The 18,090-nt window shown below is 47.9% G+C and overlaps 1 protein-coding gene across 3 annotated transcripts in view; it reads right to left on the bottom strand.

Annotated features, from left to right (window-relative positions):
- Nucleotides 1-635: 635 nt before the first annotated feature.
- ACIN1 (apoptotic chromatin condensation inducer 1) overlaps nt 636-18,090 on the bottom strand; it is a 51,394-nt gene continuing 33,939 nt past the window's right edge. For 2 of the 3 annotated variants that reach the window (XM_066603950.1, XM_066603951.1), the window contains 11 exons: nt 14,476-14,575; nt 8,140-8,182; nt 7,102-7,253; nt 4,814-4,963; nt 4,545-4,728; nt 4,279-4,427; nt 3,989-4,096; nt 2,572-2,679; nt 1,750-2,050; nt 1,535-1,635; nt 636-1,453 (listed from right to left, as the gene is read on the bottom strand). In XM_066603950.1, coding sequence (XP_066460047.1) covers nt 1,175-1,453; nt 1,535-1,635; nt 1,750-2,050; nt 2,572-2,679; nt 3,989-4,096; nt 4,279-4,427; nt 4,545-4,728; nt 4,814-4,963; nt 7,102-7,253; nt 8,140-8,182; nt 14,476-14,575 — 1,675 coding nt within the window. In that variant the 3' untranslated portion in view covers nt 636-1,174. Of the gene's footprint in view, nt 1,454-1,534; nt 1,636-1,749; nt 2,051-2,571; nt 2,680-3,988; nt 4,097-4,278; nt 4,428-4,544; nt 4,729-4,813; nt 4,964-7,101; nt 7,254-8,139; nt 8,183-14,475; nt 14,576-14,842; nt 15,117-18,090 lie in introns of those variants that run through there. The other variant, XM_066603952.1, reaches the window with a different exon arrangement.

Raw genomic sequence — 18,090 nt, 5'->3', positions numbered from 1 at the left:
AAACAAATGTGCATCAATATAAAATCAATATGGTAGAAATCAATAACTTAGACAGTATCACTAAATTTTCTTATATGTTGCTGCCACCAAAAACTTTCTATCTTATGTACAAGTATATATGCTCTAATATAGAAAGTCTGAAGTGTGTAACCTTTCAGATTCTAGTTTAAAACGGTATTCAGGTTTAGCAAAAAAGTTTTCTTTTGCTCCTATAAAGGTCTTGTCGTTCCATAAAAAGGAAAAAAACCAAAAACTATTCTTTTACACAAGTCGAGAACGCTAGAGCAGTCTTTAAACCGATGGGCAAAACCTCAGCTACTTGGTGCATAAGCCACTAAAACGCAAAAGTGGGAAAAGCAAAAAAAAAAAGGGAATACTTTATATGTATAACGACATTTGAAAATATGACAAAACAAATACAGTAACAGCCACCAGCATACTCCTGAGCAGCCGGTACTACAATTTTTGTCTCATATTAGTACGTACATTTATATTGGGCGATTGAGGAGAGAATAAACCAAAAAAAAGAAGTTTGCATTCAGGTTTAGAACACATGATTAGTGGTAAAAACAACCCAACAAACCATCTATTATACATTGCATGTGGTGTCTCAGACAGGTAAGACATCGGAGATATAAAACTAATGCAGAATTTTATTTTCTGATAATCCACTTCATTTATAATAAAAAATAAAAGGAACACAATTAAAAAAAATAATAAATTGGGTAAGATGCCACATGTGGCAAAAAGGAGACTAAAGTAACCAACTGCCTGACATTCTGACAGGTGGAAGGTTACCGCAGGGAGGAGCCTCATTGCACAAACTTTTCAGGAGAGTCCAATGATGAGCAACTGGCAATCTGAATGACAATCCAGAATGCAGAGTTCAAATGAAAGAATTTGGGGGAAAAAAAAAAAAAAGAAACAGAAGGAGAGAGAAGGGAAGGTTCTGAGGATGGGAGTTTGAATACATGGAGAAAGCATCAGTGATCCTGTAGAAGGACGCAGTCTCCTTGCCTGAGTTTCTTTCAAAAAGAAACAATTCTCTTGTGAAGGGGTCTGGTGAGCTATGCTCCTTTACACACCTGCACAGTTAAAAAACCTTTAGCGCCACCTGCCCTGGATTAGGGGTATAGCAGCTGAGTCGACAGTCATGAAAAGAGTCAGACTAAAGTCAACGTCGTCCTCCCCTATCTCTCACTGGCGTACTCCTGCTGCGACTTCTGCTGTGTCTTTTAGGCTCTCTCCGTTCTCTCTCACGAGGGTGCTCCCTGCTGTGCTCTCTCCTTTTTTCTCGTTCGGCTTCACGCGCTCGCTCTCTGTTTCGCTCTGCCTCTTTCTCCCTTTCCTTTGCCCTCTCCTTCCTTTCTTCCTCTTCTTGCTCTTCCTGTTCTTTTCGGCGCTTTTCTCTTTCCTTTGCTCGCTCCTCCCTATCTGCTACTTTCTTTACAATCTGCAAGAAGAGTTTATGGTAAGTTTATGCATCTTCCCAAAATTAACTAGTCCGCCATTCTTAAATTTGAACAATTCCTACCTGATCATCTGTAAGGGGCAGCCAATATATACAAGGGGCAGCTTTGGTTTTGTGGAATAAGTCGTCTAAAAGTTTAGCGGGAGGTTCCTCTTGAACTTTCTCTGTAAACAGAAAATATAAAAAAATGCCAATAAGCGAATAGTTGAAATATAAGAGGACAGTTGCAGCGTTTGTCTCACACTTCAATACATAAAGCAGAACACTGGTGCCTCTACCTTTCTTTTCATTCTTTTTCTCTTTAGACTTGGCATGCTCTTTACGACGTCGGTCTCTGGAACGCGACCTGGGACCTTCTCGAATTTTATCTCTATCCCATTCTCGTTCTGATCGAGTACGTTCCCGCCTCTCCATCTCGCGCTCCCTCTCTGCCCACTGTTCTCGCACACCCCGCTCATGTTCCCGGTGTTCACCTCGTAATGGAGGGCCGTGTGTGTGAGAGTGAGAATGTTGGTGTGGGGGCTCTTCTGGTTTCGGCTCTGGGGGTCTTTCTGGAAGAAGACCTCTGTGGAAATCCAGCTACAAAAGGAATATACATTAAAATTACAAGATGTATACAGAAAGAAAAAGGGAAGATAAGACAAGCCAAAACATGGTGACTAACCCGTTTAAAGGGGTTTCCCCAGGCTAAAAAAAAATACTATTGATGAGCTATCCTCAGGGTAAGACATCAATAGTTGATTAGGGGGCAGCCACTCAGGATCCCAGCTAACCAACTTATGTCGCTACGCACAGGGGTACAAAGTGAAAACTGCTGCTCCAACCCACATAGTGGTCACAGCTTGTAATCACAGGTATAGCTCCCACTAATTTCATTGAAATCTGCGCCTGTGGTTAAAAGTGTCAGAAATTACACTGGGGTAGGAGCAGAAGCTTCCAGTCCACACCCGTGTGCAGCTGCGCCGACAGCAGGCGCCTGGTCAGCAGATTGGCTGAATCAACTACTCATGACTTATCTTGCGGATAGGTTACAAATTGTATTTCCCTGGAAAACCCCTTTAATAGTTCAGTATGTACATGTATGATTCTAGAAGCTTTACCTCATCTTGTTCAGCAAAGTCTGCAGATAAGAATTTAGGATTGGATTGCGGCCATCTTACTCCATGTAGGGAGTTCCTCGTAGAAACAGCTTCTTCTACTGTAGAATACTACAGAAGCAAGAGAGAAATTTTGAAACAAGACATACAAACAGCAGAATACTACAATCTAAGGGCTTATTTTCACGAGCGTATATCGGCCTGCCAAGAAAACGCCGGCCGATATACGCTTCCATCTAAGCAGTTTCCCTCTTCCCTCACTGGCTCTCTGCCTCTCCCCTATTCGCTGAATGGTTTGCAATGGGAGTGGGTGGGACGGGGCGGAGCTAAGCTCCCGCCCCTTGTCCATAGCCAGGAGTGGGCGGTGCAGATTGGAGTTTAGCCCCGCCCCCTTCCATTGCAAATGCTGGAGTGGAGGAGAGGCGCAGAGAGTCGGTAAGGGGGAGGGAGAGGAAAGAAAGGGGGTGGGGAGAACTGCCTAGATGGAAGCGTATATCGGCCAGCTGTGAAAACACCAGCCGATATACGCTCGTGTAAATAAGCCCTAAAGATCAGGTGCATAGCTCCTTCTAACGCATATCAGAAAAAAAAAAAAAAAAGACTGCCAAATAAAAGCTAAAAATATGATAGTTTTTACAGTGCAGTACAACTGACATGCGAACTTTGTTCTAAGGCTTAGTATGATTACAGTGATACCTAGTTTTTGCAAAAGATTTATTTTGTTTAATTATTTTTTTTTCCTAACTAAAAATTGCCACCTGAGCACAGATTGTTTGTAGGGTGATGTGCAGACTCCTCAGATTGTCTGACCGAGTCAGGGCCTTGACCAAGATGTCATCTTGATGAGGGTGGTTGATCAGGGTCAAACTGACACTGACCATGCCTCCTTACCTTCTGAGGGTTTGGCCAGCAACACACTGGTTAACTTCAGTCTGTTTGCTATCCTCGGCAGGGCAAACAGGGAGAGTCTAGTGCCAGCCATGTATTCCCAGATCCAGGATAGCAGCTGAAGACTGCTAAATTGAAGAGTTCTGCTTCCTACAGACACTAAGCTAAAAAAAGATTAGCTTGGTGTCTGCAGGAGGGCTATAGCTAGAAGGAGGAGCTAACACTTTCTGCTTGGCTCCTGCCTCCTAGTGGCAGTAGCTATAGCCACGGTCTTTAGCTAGGTCTCCCAATGCAACAGATGAGGATTTATGCACCAATTTGGCATATTATGTTAATTGAAATCAATTGTAGCCTTTAACATGACAAAAAAAAATGAATAAATGTGCTAAAGTTGAATGACAATTTTATAATAAAGCCTCAAACACTGCTTTTTAATATGACCAACTACAGCACCAAAAACAGGCAGAAAAAAATTTTATACAATAGTGACTGAGTGGCATAAACAGATGATATAAATATATGCAAGCCTCACCGTGACGTAGCAATGAGATTTGATCTTGTCTATCCAGAAATGTTCTTCTACAATAGTACCAGTACGAGACAGCAGTTCTTTAAGTTGTCCTAAAGTGAAAGGTCGGACCTGTAGATGAAATAATTTACACATTTAAAACAATTTAAAATTGCTGACAGCATCGAATACGTTCTAATACGAACACACCAGTAAATTAAAGTGAAAGAAGAGTTAATAGAAGAAAAAAACCAAACAGGCTACCATATTGGTTCCCATACTGGACAGAGTTTTTAGTTTAACTACAAACTTACCAAATTACATATATGTAGAATCCAGGTTGGTTTCCGTCGAGAAGGTGAGGGCTGCTGAGATGCAGTGCGCACTGGGTCGTCAATTGTGATAGAAACGCCAGTCTTTTGCTGACTGATAGATCGCCTTAATAAAGTATCTCCCAGCGTGACTGGAAAGGAAAAGTGAAAAATAAAACTGAAATATTGTCAAACTTTTTTCCTCTTCCTAAAAGACAGGAAACTCTGCACTCGAGTCATTAGCCTCCTAGAGACTTCTAGGACCTTACCTCTGACTTCCGCTGGAGCTGGGCTTTCCGGTAGTGGCTTCTTTACCTCTTGTTCGCTGGGAGGAGGAGGTTCTACCTCCATAGGTGCCGCTTCCAGTGCAGCAGTAGTTGCTTCCTCAGACTGATTTTGATATGTCACCTCATCCTCTTCTTGCCCATTTTCATGAACCTCAGCAGGTACAACCTGGATGCATAGTGAAAGTAGTTAAAATTGATTTAAACATTACAGCCAGAATTTAAACACAACATTGAAGAAAACGCATTGTCACCTGTGTGACAGTTCTGCATATTTTCAGCCCCTTGTCATGGGAGTTGTCATCTCCATTGCGTTCGCTTTCATCTTCCGAAATACGGGCATCCTCAGCATGGAGATCCACCACTGCCTCCTGCTTGATTTCTTTAATCTCAGGGATTAAACTCTGAGAGAATAATCAAAGTGTGAGTTTTTTTTTTAAAGTATAGCAGTAAATGCGCAGCACACAATCCCAATTCATTTTTCCCAACCTATAGCCGAATTCCAGATATTAATTCACCTACCATTCAGATGTACATAACTAAATCTGGAGCTACTGCAGTACTACAAACATGACCTCAGTGGAACCAGACCAGAACAAACCAATACTTATGCCGTTAGTATATTTACAGGGTTATTATAAATGATCTTCCCGATTTGACACACTCATAATTCATGTTAAATGACACTCAGAGACCTAAGTTTGATATCAATGGAAACTAAAACATTTTCATTTAGCAGGACCGTCCTTGTTGACTATAGCAACCAATCAGTGCAACTTCCATTTCTCAAACTGCGCTGACTGATTGTTTTGGGCAACAAGGAGAGTCTTAAGGCACCTTTAGACAATGGTTATCGCTCGAAAGCCATCTTTTGAGCGATAATCGTTGTGTCTAAACGCGCGCCATCGTGCGCTTTTTGTTCATCGCTAACTTTTAGCAAGCTACAACTCGCCGAACGCCGAATTCTCAGCGGGATACCGCTGATACTATTCTTTAAGCTGGTATCCCACCCAGAGCCCTCAGCGATAGCTCCGAGAAGAAAGCAGCTGTCAGACCTCCTGCTGTTCTCAGAGCCATCAGCTTAGCGGGATACCAGCCGATAGCTCTGAGAACAAAGCAGTTGTATGCAGATGACAGCGCCCCCCGCTGTCTTTCTGCATACAGTGGCTGCTTTCATTTACACGCTAATAAACTCTTAAATAGCTAATTAGCTACTTAGGAGCTTATGCAAAGTGATCGCTCAAAACTGTCACTCATACTGCCATTTGAGCAATCATCTTTCCGTGTAAATGGGCCCTTACTGGTAGACAGTTTTGCTGAATGAGGCTTAAAAGTTTTATTCAGAAGTACTCGTCACTAGGGGGACATGAGATAAAACGGCTGCAAAGACGATGTTAGAGCGGTTTGTGTCCTCGATTTTCACGTCTAGCAGTCTGTCATTAGTGCGTTTGGTGAAGATCCACCCAGGGAGCACATAGTTTACAAGTGGTTCTCTAATTTTTAGGAGAAAGGTTGCATCTGTAAGCGAAAACCATCGGGCCAGTAAGTGTCGAAACAGTACAGCGTGTTCGTGCAAGTTTCACACAAAGTCCTCAGAAACCAGTTAGATCAAGTAGACAATTGGACATCCTGCAGCCGACTTCGTGGAAGACTCTGCTCAAACGTTTGCAATGTTATGCCTACCGAATGCAATGGTTACAACCGGATGGCAAAGCGAGGAGACGTTCTGTGAGAGTATGCAAACTAATGGTTTCATGGAATCTTTAGTGATGAAGCCGCCTCCCATCTTTCGGGCACTAAACATTGTGTCAGAATCTGGGGGAGGGAAAACCCGCATGTCTACATGGAACATAGGCGCAACGTCCCCAAAGTGAACATGCTTTACACTCTGTAACCTATAGGAAAGTGTACAGCCCCTTTTTCCATTGCGGCCACGAAGATTTCATACCTAGACACGCTAAAGTTATGGCTTCTGCCGCAGCTGGAACAGGAAATCCCAGGTTTTCCCTTTAAACAGGACACGTTACCCCCATTTTCACAGTGAAGTCAAAAGTGAGCTCAATAGAGTATCAGATGGATCGGTCATGGAGGTCGTGACCATAGTGAACAACTTCTTGGCCTTCATGTTCCCCAGACCTTGTGATTTTTTTTTCTCTCGGGGAGTGTTAAAGATAGAGTCTACATGCCCCCCCCTTACCACCCACCATATAAGATCTGTGAGGATGCATCACAGAAGCCAATCGCATCAGTCAATCGTGATCCGCTACAGCATGTATGACAGGGACTTGATTACAGGCTCAATGTATGTGGAGTGACAAAGGAGGCCACATTGACCCCTCTGATGTGGAAAACAGTTGTTTATGTTGCACAACAAAACTGAGTTTCTGCTGATATCAAATTTCTGTATCCGAGTCATTAAACGTGACTTATAAAAGAGTTTCAAAATTGGGAAGATCATTTGTAATAACCCTGTACAATGCGATGACAGCATAGAAACATAACATGCTACATGTGCATGATAATACACCTTGGATAGACATACCTTCAGTGAATCTGTAGAGATACTGATTGAGGGCTTTTTCTGTGTGGTAGCAGTGCTGGCGCCCCATCGCCGTCGCCGTGCGGGGTGTGCTCCCTCGCTGTCACTGTTTGTAGTAGAAGCTGGAGAAGGCTGACTGGAACACTTTGTAGCCGCTTTTACAAGAGGAAAAAAAAGAACCCACACACGATGTGAAAATCATAAGTAGAGCCGATTATTTTCTAAGTCTCCGTTATATACTTTCTAAAGTAGAGGATCACATTTTTTAAATCGCGTTCTTGAGATTTTCTATCTTATGCTTTCTAGAATTCTTGGTGCCATGTCTCAGTGACTCATAAAACCAAGCATTGCATTATACTCTGCTTTATAGGCCCAATTTACCCTCACCAGTAGAGAATCCCTACATATCAGTCAATACATTTTTTCGATAACCCCTTTTAATGTGTAATTGGGTTTATACCAGAATTTCAAGTTCTCTCCTATCCACAGGATAGGGGATAATCTGCTGATCCGTGGGTCTCACCGATCTCGAGAACGGGACTCCCATATCCCGTTCTCGTCAATGGAGGGGGTCACTTGTCCCAACGCTGTGAGGTCTTTCTGAATGCAGAACTAGCCGCACATACAGTCAGAGCTTCATTCGTTTCAATGGGGCTGATGGAAATACCCTAGTGGGTGACGCTCGCGTATCTTAGGAGTCCCACTAAAAGTGAATAGAGCTCTGGTGCGCTTATACAACCAGCACGTCAGTCTCCTCCTCACTGCGGCGAGTGCAGTGACCCCGCAGTAAGGAGGACATAAGAAGACTGGTGGGGATCTGAGCAGTGAGACCCCCACTGATCAGCAAGTCATACCCTATCCTGTGGAAAGGGCTTAACTTGAAAATCTGCTATACCCCTTTAAGAAGTATTACATATTAGCATGCAAAAATCCTTATTTGCATGTTTTCTATTACATAGGTCTATACCAAAGACCATAGTGAAAGCCACATACCCTAAATAAAAGAAGAAAAAACCTAAGCAGTAATACAGGACTACTTACATATAACAGAGATCTTCCTCTTAAAGGTTTTCGGCGGTGTACTCTAAAGGAAAGGGACAAAGGGTAGAAAAAAAAAGGAAGACGGGGATGGAGGCAATATGGCACCCCAGGGAGAAAGATAAATTGTTAGTTAATTAAAAACAAACAATTAGAGAATAAAATCATAAGCAAAAGGGTAGAAAAAAATAAATAAAAGTAGAGAAAGAAAAACTTGCAGATAAATGGAAACAATCCCTCCACACTCTGTAAAGACAGTAGACTACAGAACACAAGGTGGGATGGAGTTAGTGAAACGTCACGCGCCATGGTCTTGGGATAGGTCACCAATAGTTAAATAGGGGTTATACCAGAATATCAAGTTATTCCCCATACCCCACTGATCGTGGGGGTCTCATCGGTGAGTCTGGAGAATAGGACTCCTGTGTCCCACTCTCCGGTCACTGTGGGGGGGTCACTTCTCACCCCACAGCGATGTCACTCTGCAAGGAGCTCGGGCCGAGAATGCATGGTCAGCGCTCCATTCATTTCAATGGAAGTGACTGAAATACCAGAGTGAGTTGCCACTTAGGTACTTGGCAGTTCCATTGAAAGTGAATGTAGAGCTGGCACGCTTCTGCAACCAGCACCCCATTCAGTCTCCTCCTTACTGAAGGGGGTGCAGTAACCCCATAGTGAGGAGGATGTGGCACACGGGACCATCATTCTTCAAATCAGTAAAAGTCTCAGCGGTGAGGCCCCCCATTAATCAGCAAGTTATCCCCTATCCTGTGGATAGGGAATAACTTGCTATTCTGGTACAAACCCTTTAAATTGCAAGGACCCGCCGGTCAGAATTCCCGGCGATCAGCTGATCACTCAGCCTGCCATTGGAATAAAGGGGAGCTGAAGTGGCTATGAAGGTTTGTTCACACGGTGGAATTTTTTTCGTGTGAATTCTGCCTCTAAAATACACATTCTTCTGATTCGTTTTTTTGGCGCAGAACCGCAGACGGGGTTTGCCCCATCAATGGGCAAAATCTCCACTTGGAATTCCAATGTGGATTTTGCACACTGACAGGGCAAATTCTGCAAGCGGATCTGCATCAGGACACAGGTTTAAAGGCGGAATTCATGTGAAACTCAGTGATGAATTCCTCAGTGTGAACATACCTTTACACTTCTGTGTCTGACCCCGGTGTCTTAGGCAGACATGCCGTAAGTGTGACAACAGGTTTTCAGCTCCCACTGATTTCAATGGAGATGAAGCTCAGCGATGTCACTTTCTGTCCTGACTCCTATGACGAGATCCAGCCCTCTGCATTGACAGTGAGCTGAGCAACAAGCTGATCGTTGGGGATCCTGAGTGGTGGGTCCTTGGCGATTATTTATGACCTAGCCCAAGGAGGTCATCAATAGTTTTTGTCCGGAAAACCCCTTTAAGGCACACGACAGCAATCTTCCTCAACAACCTCAAGCAGGAGCGCTGGTTCAACTGAGCATTCACATATTTTACATAGGGACAGTGGAGAAGACTGCAGCCAGACGAACAAAAGGATCGGACGTCGAAATTCAACTTGCTTGATCCTTCCGTGACTCAATTATAGGTGTCCAGCAAAGTAGGATATGGTCGCATGCAGATTTGTCACGGAAAGTTCTGAAACTCCCATTCATATGGACGGAGGTGCAGAAATCGTGCACTTGCCAAACAACCGCATTCAGGTTGCCGAAATAGATCTTCAGTTGCAGAACTTTCCACGACAAATCTGCAGGATGTGAATGTAACCCAAGAGCTTATAGCCTCTTGCCTGGTAGGTTTTCTAATTAAAAGGATTCACTGGGACCAGATCTATACACAAAAGGAAGGGACCTCCAAGTAATGCTAAAAAAAGTCCTGTTCTTTACCCGCTTCCATGTCAAACGACCTACCAATATAGGCAAGGTCATAGAACATGGATAGGTGGGGGTCCCGCTGGACCCTAGAACAGGGTAGCCTTAGGCCTGTTTGCAGAACAGTCTATTGCCACTGAAAGGAATAGGAGTTAGGAAGTGAGCGCGGTTACCAGCTTCCATAGTGCCGGTTATGTGTTAAGTTGGGGTAGCAATTGGAAAACTTATTAGACTGTTTATGCTGGTGCCGGCATAAGTGTATTACATGACAGTAGGAGACGGTTCAGCAGTCAAAGAATAAACTTTTTGAACTGTATTCCATGTGATCAAAAACGAAAATGGGGCACACAATGACTGCAGGATCCTGACGCATTTCCGTCTCCCTCCTGCGGCCTTATTCATACCTCCTGGCAAAAAAGTGCAGTGAAATATTATGGTATTCAGGTTAAATATTATGGTATTCAGGTTAAATGCCACATTTAGGAAACCTTACGCCACATATTAATAGTTTTGGAAGAGTAGGCCTGGCAAATCCTTGATAAACGAGTGCCGTTTCATCTTAGCAGAAAACAATGGTAGGCGAAACCTGGCACGTTTTTAAACCTACAGCAGATTCATTAGGCGGACCTGTCGCGGCGGGGCATGGGGATGAAACCAGGAACAGCTCGGCCCCGTACACGTGTCATGGATTTTGACTCAGATTTCTCTATGAAATCTGCATCTGGTGCATTTCTGCAACCCTGTTTACATGCTATGGAAAAGTTGCCGTGTGCATTCTTGCGTGTGCCATGGAAAGTAGCAGCAGGTTACGTATTTCTGCAGCCACTGCACTGAACTCGTTTAGATGCAAGTTCAGACTGCGGATCGGTGGCTGACACATGAGCGCCGACCTTGGATGTCTGCTGGAGGATCCTCTGCTAAGTAACATGTTGGACTACATCCGCTACGTGTGAGCGCCATCACCGCCCTTCCTGAGGGCAACTGCAAAAGATGGCAACTCCCAGCAGCCAATAGACACCACGTTTTGCCCTTTGCACTCTATGAATGGGAAGAGCTGATCGGTCTCTGTACAGCAGCATGCATACTGACATTGTATACACAGCCTGCTCTAAGGCCCCAGAATGGCAGATTTCATACCCTACAATATTTCCCCAAATGACTTCATCCAGGTAACTGAAGTACAATTATATATACACCCCTCTTATCTTCGGGAATACTTGGATTTCCCAGGAAATAATTCTGGAGCCTCTTATCTTCTAACTGCACATTGTGCTGCTGTCCCTCCTGATAATGTAGGACTAGATTGTCAGCTGGGTGTCAGCAGTCAGGCGTCTGTCCCTACAGACACCGTCCAGTAACACTCGTATGAGACTACGCAGGACGAGGGGAATGGTGATGCCCCATTGTCACCTAGAAATATTCAGAAGGAACTAATTTTACGGCACAGAAAAATCCACTACAGAATTACAGGGCACTGAGCGACAAGTCAGCTGCTGGTCGTTCCGTTACAGCTCACCGAGATGGAACAATACTGAGCGGCTTCTACAGGTAAGCGAGAGACATTCAAATCGCTGAGCAACTACCCGCTTTCAGTGACTGAAGGCAGGTGGCCGGTAGAGATCTCCAACCGCTCCTTCTCTACCCTCTGAGCAACTGCCCGTTTGCAGTGAACGGAGGCGGGCGGCCGGAAGAGATCGCCAGCCGCTCCTCCTCCATCCTCTCAGCAACTGCCCGTTTGCAGTGAATGGAGGCGGGTGGACGGTAGAGATCTCCAGCCGCTCCTCCTCCATCCTCTGAGCGACTGCCCGTTTGCAGTGAATGGAGGCGGGTGGCCGGAAGAGATCTCCAGCTGCTGCTCCTCCATCCTCTGAGCGACTGCCCGTTTGCAGTGAATGGAGGCGGGTGGCCGGAAGAGATCTCCAGCCGCTCCTCCTCCATCCTCTGAGCGACTGCTCGTTTGCAGTGAATGGAGGCGGGTGGCCGGAAGAGATCTCCAGACGCTCCTCCTCCATCCTCTCAGCAACTGCCCGTTTGCAGTGAATGGAGGCGGGCGGCCGGAAGAGATCTCCAGCCGCTCCTCCTCCATCCTCTGAGCGACTGCCCATTTGCAGTGAATGGAGGCGGGCGGCCGGACAAGATCTCCAGCCGCTCCTCCTGCATTCTCTGAATGACTACCGCCGCTTTGTGAAACCACGGAAGCGACAGTAGCTGGAGCAGCCGTCAGGCGCTGGCGACAAGCGTGTTGGATTACTTCATGGCATAAATATCCCATTTCATAAATCCACGCGAAGAAAAGCAGCTCCAGAATTATCCCATGGGGAATCCAAGTACTTGCTACACTCCGCTATCTCCAAAAGTCCCCCAGAAATGAGTGGAGTGGCAGTGCAAACACGTGACCACCACACTATTCATTCAGGGTTGCTCTGGACCCTCATTCTCCTGATCAGTAGGGGGTCCTAGCAGCCTGACCTCTGCTGAATAGATACATTAGGACCCCCTGTACACGGGACGATAATCGTTCAGGCTCCTATGAGAATCTGAACCCCAAATGCCCTGTGTAAACGCATGCAGCGACTGAATGAGATTCGTTTAGCGCTGCAGAATATATTGGCGCTATATAAAGATTATTATTAGTGTCTGCATGCAGAAAACTGAAGGCCGCGCCATTCAGTGTAAACAGCAGTTGTTCACCTTTGAACGACTGTCTGCTTACTGGTAATGTGGGGTGAGAACGCTCGCTCCTGCACGGCATCACCAGGACATCGGTTACCCAACAGCTCATCCTGTGTAAATGGACCGTTCGTTTGGTGGGACAACCCTTGTTACATGTGACCTCACCTTTCCCTATGCTGCTGGCCGATACAAACGTATGGCTGCTTGTTTGTACACGAGGCTTCATTACAAGGCAGATCACTAAGTGAAAACCATTTGGAATCATGGTACATAATACTAAACTGCATTAGACGCGCCTTCAGTAACTCCATCCCAACTGATGCACTGCAGGGTACCAGCTTTCGAAATCAGCAAAGTCAAAGGAAAAAAAAAAAAAAAAGTCTTAAATTTAATTTGGCCTTATAATAAAAGGGAGAAAGGAATAAAAATAAATAAAAGCCCCCAACAGACTAAGGAGAGAAATTGAAATAGATAAAAAGAAACCAACGATTAATCAGAGGAGTGATGAAGTGTCCTGGTACCCCGTGTGTCTCTCCCACGTGGCTCAGGAGTGGCCAGCCGGTGCCCCTCCGCTTATTTTGGAATTGGTTTGGTCGTGTATTTTTGGAGGGTGAGATGGGAAGGAGAACGGTGAGGAGGGTGGGCGAGAAGGGGGCCTGTCCCCTTAAATCCACAGCGGTAAAAGTCTGGTTTTGGTCAAGAGTTCACAAAATGAGCATGGACTCGTAGAGGGACCCCTTATCAGGCTGGAGTCCGGGGTCTGTTTGCAAACGGGTGCAGGTTGGGGGATGTGACCTTGTTTGCCAGCTTTGCTCAGGGTCACAAGTGTCCATTGGAGTCAGGATGTATATAGAACAGTCATTACATAGTCTGATCACGGTTCCAAAGGCCTGAGGGGAAGCTCACAAGTGGGTTTTTGCAATGTCCCCCTTTTTTTTGGTGAAAGTCAACTTGTATAGAAAACTTAGTGCAGAAAGCCTTTGCGGGTGTTTTGGTGCGGCTGGTGACCCCTCGGCATGGGCAGGCGACAAGAACTAGCGTTAGAAGAAGTATCGCCTCCCGACTGTATGCGGGTTGTGAAGACAGAACTTTTCATTCACTTTACAAGAAGTCCTTCAGATTTGGAGAAGAGTCTTTCATGTTGCAGCAGCTCGGTGATTGGGGACCCCACACACACACGTAATATCTCACAGGGGTCCCCATCTAGGTGCCATAAAGGACAAGTCTTTCCGCCTGGATGAGTACAAGTCACTTGGATGAGACAATTCTCCACTTTGAATGTCACATTTCCAGGGGAAGCGCTGGACTGTAGAAGCCCCTCACCCAGCCCTCCTGTCTTTAGGCTCAGCGTCTGTTCGGCACCCCGGGGCTGCCTGGGTATAGCTGGGCTCTGACTGGGTGCTGCTGGAGGTCCGGCAGGGTATTGGTGGCAGCGCTGGGGCAATTGGACAGGTGTCTTTACGGAGGAAGGAACGGCACACACACTTATACAGGCTTCGCTGATGGATAAGGGAGGTGGGAGAGAGCAGGGAGCACCTTATAACACCATCTCCCCCCGCCCCCGGAGCCCCCTGCATGGGAACCCCCCGCCCACCCGGTGAGGCACAAGTGGGAAGTTCACCACTGCGCGGAGTACAACTTGGGCTGTCCACTACTAACTCCTCTCCCACATAGTTATGGCGCTCACCCCCCGGGCCACGCATGCTGGACTACATAGCTATATCTAGGGAGAATGCCCCTGCCTGAGGTGGGGGATCCCCTAGGTGTGCTCCCCTTATTCTCAGGGCCCCCTCTTACCTCTTTCTTCTCGCAGTTCTCCTCCTGGGGCGGCGCAGGCTCCTGGACCTCACCCTCGGGGTGACTCTCGCTGGTGTCCATCACCTCTCTCTCTGGTGCACTGCAATAGATGGATGTAGTTACTGCAGGGGCAGGAAGAGCAGCAGCAGCATCCTACTAAGGGCTGCAGGCACGGCTCCTTTAAGAGGCCTGTGCAGGGAGCCCCCCTCGGCGCCCCCCAGCCCCGGCCTGTGAGCGCACCTACGTGCCGCCACTCCCAGCAGGACACACGCACATACTGCGGCAGCGCATCACATGGCGGCGGCGGCGCCAACAAAGGGCAGCGCTCCCCGCCCGCCGCCGCTCCGGCCGTCCGGAAGCCCCTTACCCGTCTTTGTTTTCTGATAACATTTCCCTGGAAGCCGGCTGAAAAGGAAAGGGGGAGGGGGGGAGGTGGGCGGAAAGGAGGCTCTGGAGGTCGTACGGAGGGGGGATGAGGAGAGGGGGAGGCGGGAAGGAGAAAGAGGGGAGAGAAAACGGCGTGTGCGGGGAGGTCGGAGCAGGAGCCCGGTCTCCCCTCGGCGGTGCCTGTGCGTGCTCGGTGTCCGGCAGGGGAGCCACACTCAGACATGCTCTGCGGCCATCTTGCTGATTACCCAGCAGTCCTGTGTGCGGGGAGGAGAGGGGGCGGGGCGGCTGTGGAGGGGGTGGGGCCGCTTACGTTACACGCTGCCTGCATCCCATTATACCCCGAACGGCCACTTTATTAGACGGCGGTAGAGCACGCGGCAGCCGGCCACGGTGGATGGTTCTGCAGGAGTACAGGTCCCTGTTGCGGGCAGGAGGGGTCAGCCGTCCATGCAGCCTGATGCTTCCATCTCCAGGATGCAACCACAATCTGGGGTGACGTCTCGCTTGCGCTTTCGCACCCCCAGTGTTTCTCTCTTACTCGATGATCAAATGTCTTGCGCCGTTTCGCACTCCATCCTGTTGGTTCCTCGTAGCAGCCATGGTCCTCTGCCGATCCACCCCAAGGACCGCCGTGTTGTGCGTTCAGACACGTCGCAGCTCCAGCGTTGGATTGGGCTTGACGGTGCGTCAGTAAAAGTCTTGTCGTCCATCTCTGAACCTTTTCTTCAGCCGCCGCCATCATCGTCGCCATCGTCATCATCATTCCCTTCCGCTGGCTGGTTTTCCTTAATGCCATTGAATACTGTGGCACAAGATGCCCACAAGGCTGGCAGGGACATCCTTGTCCTTGAGTCTTAATGATGACCGCACTCTCGGTGATAGTAGCGCAGATTGCTTGGTTTCCCCGTTGTAACTTGGATCCCCGGCAACACGTATCCATGGAAACCGCCAATCATGACAAGGCTGGTGTCTAATAAAGTGGCCATCCAGTGTAGGACTAGGTGCCATCAGGCAGTGCCCTTACCCGGCCAGCATTGTACCCACAGAGCTGGGTGCAGGGGGCTCAGAGCGCTCATGTCTGCGGCGGATCCCCCGACCGGAGGTTCCCTCACAGATACAACAGAAAGTACTAGAAGAAAAAGGGTTGCCTGCCGTGTTTTTGCTTCTACCCAAAAGCAGGCGGACCCCATTATAGGCCATCGGGCCCCTCCAGAGACAGATCCAGTCAGCCACAGGGATTCCCCTCCTGGAAAGAGGAATCCCCAGCCCAGATGTGGAAGCAGCCTCCGCGCCCTATGACAGTGTAGTAGCTCAGTGGCTCCCATCTACATAGATGTCACCGTGTACCAGGTGCCCCTTCCTCAGACACTAGTGACAACGCACAGGCAGCCATTGCCCTTAGGCCACATGACAATATTTTGATCAGTATCTGTAGGCCGAACCACCGGAGAGGAGCTGGCATGCTGTGACGTACAGATACCGACCAGGTGCCGGCCATGTCTAGGAGGCCTTATGGAGATGGGGGACATTTAGGCCGCATGCACACGGCAGCGGAATCCGGCCCTCACCGGAGCCGGGGCAACCCTCCAGCCCTCGTACCTTCTTCTGAGATCGGTACTAGAGATGGTTTGGCCATTGCTAGGCGATGATGCGGGTCCCACGGCCATTCTAGAATGGACATTCCCAAATGGCTGTGGGTCAGCCGACTTTGATGAAAGCCTTCCGTGCGGATCCCACAGGACAATGGAGCATGCTGCGATTCTTCATCCACAAGTGGAACCTGCAGTTGGTGTCCGCTCGTGTGCAGGAAGAATCGCTTTTGCATAGCATGCCATGGGGGGTTTCTGCTGCAGAATCGGGAGGCGGACACCCGCTCTGGATTACGCAATTCAAATCCACCTGTGTGCATTCACCCCAAGTGAAATAAGGTGCAATCATTGGTACTTCAGGATGTAATGGAAAGAGTCATCACCGCTATAAGCCTTCAGGCTCGGGGGGCGCATCAGAGCAACAGATTACCGCAACCCGAGGGTTTCCTATAGGAACAAGTCAGTCCTGCGCATGCGTAATGACGTGTGCATGACCAAGGCTCTAGGGTGACCGCTAGTTGCCGTAACATGTTGCTCTCTGCAGGGGAGGGGGAGCCATGCCTCGATTCACTTTTTCCCCCATAGGGCGACACAAAAAAAATTGAGAGCGAGTCATGTCATTTTCCACTGCTGACGTCTCAGAGCCGAGTCCGAGGACCGCGCCACGCAGGCTATATACACAACATGGGCTTTAGTCGATGCCGGGGATGCTGGTACAGGTGAGAGAACAGACTGCAGCTGCCAACCCTTTACCCTCATGGGATTGGGCACTGAATGAAAAAACACACAAGGGAAAAAGAAAAACCAGGTTGGTATTGCTCAGTATTCCCCTATTGACTTTCAGGTACCATCTGGCCGTGGCAGCAGGTTAAACTTTTTTTTCTGTAAACCCAGCCAGTAAGGGAGGAAACCGCTGTAACACAAGTCAAATACGCTGCGAGAAAACGCCGTAAAAATGACGCAATTTTAAACAGCATTTTCTGACCGCATGAGTGGCCTTAGGCCTCCCTCACACAGGGCGTTTGCAGAAACACAGCGTTTTCAATGCTGCGTTTACTGCCGATTCCGCCCCGTTTCAGCAGCGCTGGCATACTTTATGCCAGTGTTTTGGCTGCGTTTTCAGCTGAAAACGCAGTCAAGGATGCTGAAAAGAAGAAAAAAAAGCAATACTCACCTAGCTGCTGCAGTCCGGGTCGCGGCCGCTGATCCGGGCTTCCTCTGCACTCACAAGTCTATTGCCGTAGGCCAGGTTTGAGAACCTCGCCTCCAGCAATAGAGTGCTGTGATTGGTTGTCGGCGCTTGCTCGATGCCCAATCACAGCACTCTATTGCTGGAGGCGAGGTTCTCAAACCTGGCCTACGGCAATAGACTTGTGACTGCAGAGGAAGCCCGGATCAGTGGCAGAGACCAGCAGCCGCGACCCGGACTGCAGCGGCTAGGTGAGTATTGCTTTTTTTTTCCCCTCTACCTAGCTGGGACTGATTTTCGGGGTAGGGCGTCTATTTGCAAGCCCTCACCCCGAAAATCAGCGAGCGGTTAACGCTGGCAAAAACGCGGCACCAAGTGTTGCTGCGTTTTCAGCAGTGCTAAAACCGCTGCCCATTCATTTCAATGGGCGACACAGGGCTGAAATGA

The sequence above is a fragment of the Eleutherodactylus coqui genome, chromosome 5, assembly GCF_035609145.1.
Source record: "Eleutherodactylus coqui strain aEleCoq1 chromosome 5, aEleCoq1.hap1, whole genome shotgun sequence".
Taxonomy (NCBI): domain Eukaryota; kingdom Metazoa; phylum Chordata; class Amphibia; order Anura; family Eleutherodactylidae; genus Eleutherodactylus; species Eleutherodactylus coqui.
The sequence above is the reverse complement of the archived record's forward strand: the minus strand, read 5'-3'. Positions and strand labels throughout refer to the sequence as shown.